Source organism: Sturnus vulgaris, chromosome 2 (assembly GCF_052056855.1).
Source record: "Sturnus vulgaris isolate bStuVul1 chromosome 2, bStuVul1.hap1, whole genome shotgun sequence".
Classification (NCBI taxonomy): domain Eukaryota; kingdom Metazoa; phylum Chordata; class Aves; order Passeriformes; family Sturnidae; genus Sturnus; species Sturnus vulgaris.
Window position 1 is genome coordinate 23,467,964 of NC_142244.1, and position 2,495 is coordinate 23,470,458.

Here is a 2,495-nt window from a genome sequence, read left to right on the forward strand (position 1 = left end):
AACCCAAACATTGCATGCTGATTCCTGCAGGTCTCTCTGTGTAGAGAGCAGAACTGGTACTCAAACCATGCTGCAATCCAGGGCATTGGTGATAGCTCTGATTCTGCTCCTCAGCACTACTCTCCCCGGTAAGTCTGAAAAGTTTTGCTGTTTGCCTGAGACAAAGCTCAGCTCTACAGGTTCTCATTCATCGTGAAGTCTGAAGCACAATAATTCAGTTGAAGACCATGAATACACAGTGCTTGGCAGCGTGGAACAAGTCAGTAGAGAACTGGCATGAAAACTGCCAATACTTCGTGCAAATACTCTGCCATGGAAGATCTATGACTTAGATACCCATGATTGGGTGAAGAAGGGGTGCTGAATGCTGTAGAGTTAATTCTGGGAGAGGTTCTGAATCTCAGAATTTCAAATCTCTTCCCCTGCACCTGGGGGAAGATACCAGAGACACAAGTGACATGAGAAGCCTCATGGGGTTTTGCCTTTCTTTTGCAGAAGTGCAGTCAAAGTCCATCTTTGAGAAAGACCGTCGTGACTTGCTGGCCATCCCTGAGACTATTGCATCTTACTTTTATGAAGCTGTGAACAAGGTGTCTCCTAAAGTCAGTCAGTTCTTGTTGGATACTATCCAGAGTCCAACAGTTATTGCGGCCAGGTATGGAAAGCTTCTCTGTACTAACACTCCAATATCTATGTATAAAAAGGGAAAGGGAGGTGTGGTAGAAAGAACAGATTAATCAACTATCTGTATGGGGGGATCTGAGGGGAAATTAATCAGCAACCAAAGCCTGATGTACCAAGGGAGCAAGGTGATGGAAGGTGGGGTGATACAGTCTCCTGTGAGCTCTTCCCTAGGAGGCACATTGTACATGACAATATTCACAGGGATGGCTGGTACTGCTCTTTATCCATAGGTAGTGAGGAAGGCGGTTGCTGGCTGGTGAGGAATCAGCTCCTCTGAAAGGGTGTTGCAGTGCTGTGAGGGGCTGAGTACTCAGTGTGCCAGGATCACTTGATGCAAATCACAGAGCTGGCTCTTGCTGTGCATATGTCTTGATCGAGATAGGGGAATGAATTTCCTCACAAAAGGAAAAGCATGGTCACCCTACACACAGTTTCATGTAACTCATGGCACACACATACTGCCTATTCCTGTCTTCTGAGGAAAGCCCCTCTAGGACTGCCAAGGAGCTCTGCAGACTGGTAACTACAGCAGATGGGGATAACCCTCACATACTCGTGTATCTTACCACATACTCTGTTGTCTCCTGCAGACAGAGATTCGCCAAAGAAGCAACTAAAGTCAGTATAATGTTTGAGCAGCTGATTGAAAAAATAAAGAACCTGTGGTACACAAGAGTCCTAGGCTATTAGCCGAATGAAGACAAGTCAGTGTTTCCTGATGTGAGTGTGTAACACCCTGTAGTGTCCTCTTTCTCCCTGCCCCTCCTACGGACCAAGATCAGTCAATAAGACAGAATCGATGCTCCTCTTAATGCCACTAGAGGGAACCCACCTTCAAAGACCAAAAGATGGAAGGCATCTGCTGAAGGCATCTGCTGAAGCCTCCCCGGAAAAAAATCAAGCGGCTGGACACGGGGAAGGCAATATAGAGATTGTAGAGTTCTTCTGTAGCCAAATCTTGAAAATTAATTCCTCCTGAATGGCTTGACCATTCCCCCGCTAATAAAAAAATGTTGGTTGTTACACTTCCTTAAGTTTCTTGTTTGTATTGACGGTTATGGAATCTGACTCGCCTTGGCATCCCATTCTGCTGAGAAAGTAACTGTGATTCACAAGAAGTTTTTGCAAGGCAATGCTAACAAACCCTGAGTGTTCAGGCACTTTTAACTAAGCTCAGATTCTTCTTGGATGGAGAAGGCACTACCTAAGCATCTTTCAGAGTAGCCACAACTGACTGTGCTCCTTGGTTAGGTAGGAAGCAAGTACCTGTATCATGAGCCTGATGATTTCAGATAATTTGGGAAAACATGTGCCAGTAAATTAAACTGCCCATCAACCTAAACAGGACTTTGGAAGTGTGTTTCATTGGCCAGCCAGAGAGGCTACTGAATGAGCTTTTTCAAAGGAGAAATGAGTGGAAAAGTTCTCGCTATCTTGACCAGTTTAAGAGAGAGACACCTATGCCCAGCACTGTGCATGAAGACCTAGCAGGTCCTCATCAGTCCTGTGTAACTGCATCAGCCCAGATGCCCACACTGGACAAAGAAATCCATTTTCTTGCTCATTAACAAGCAGAAGCAAGTAGGCAATTTTTCTGAAATCACAGTGAAGACTGTGGCATAGGCTAAAGCAAGCCCATTCTTTTGTTGTTTTGTTTTGTTTCTTTAGTTATCAGTCAGATCAGCTATAAGCTTGCACTTAGCCACTTTCCTGGAATAAAATCCCCTCATTTTCCATTTTCTTTGTCCCAGCAGCTCTTTTTTACCATGTGCAATCACAATGAAATCAGTGTCCCCATGCAGAGCGGCAAG

At 44.9% G+C, this 2,495-nt stretch overlaps 1 protein-coding gene across 1 annotated transcript; it reads left to right on the forward strand.

The window, feature by feature from the left end:
- Positions 1–1,888, forward strand: LOC106854589 (apovitellenin-1-like). The gene is made up of 3 exons (XM_014878613.2): positions 1–128; positions 496–655; positions 1,275–1,888. Exons 1-3 carry the CDS (start codon positions 68–70, stop codon positions 1,372–1,374), a joined length of 321 nt encoding a protein of 106 aa, XP_014734099.2. The 5' UTR covers positions 1–67; the 3' UTR covers positions 1,375–1,888.
- The last annotated feature ends 607 nt before the right edge of the window (positions 1,889–2,495 follow it).

What these genes read in the sequence shown, in the direction of transcription:
- LOC106854589 (XM_014878613.2), top strand. Translation starts at nt 68, where the DNA reads ATGCTGCAATCCAGGGCATTGGTGATAGCTCTGATTCTGCTCCTCAGC. An exon ending in CCTCAGCACTACTCTCCCCG is followed by an intron (nt 129 to 495) that starts GTAAGTCTGAAA and finishes TTTCTTTTGCAG; the next exon opens with AAGTGCAGTCAAAGTCCATC. An exon ending in CCAACAGTTATTGCGGCCAG is followed by an intron (nt 656 to 1,274) that starts GTATGGAAAGCT and finishes TGTCTCCTGCAG; the next exon opens with ACAGAGATTCGCCAAAGAAG.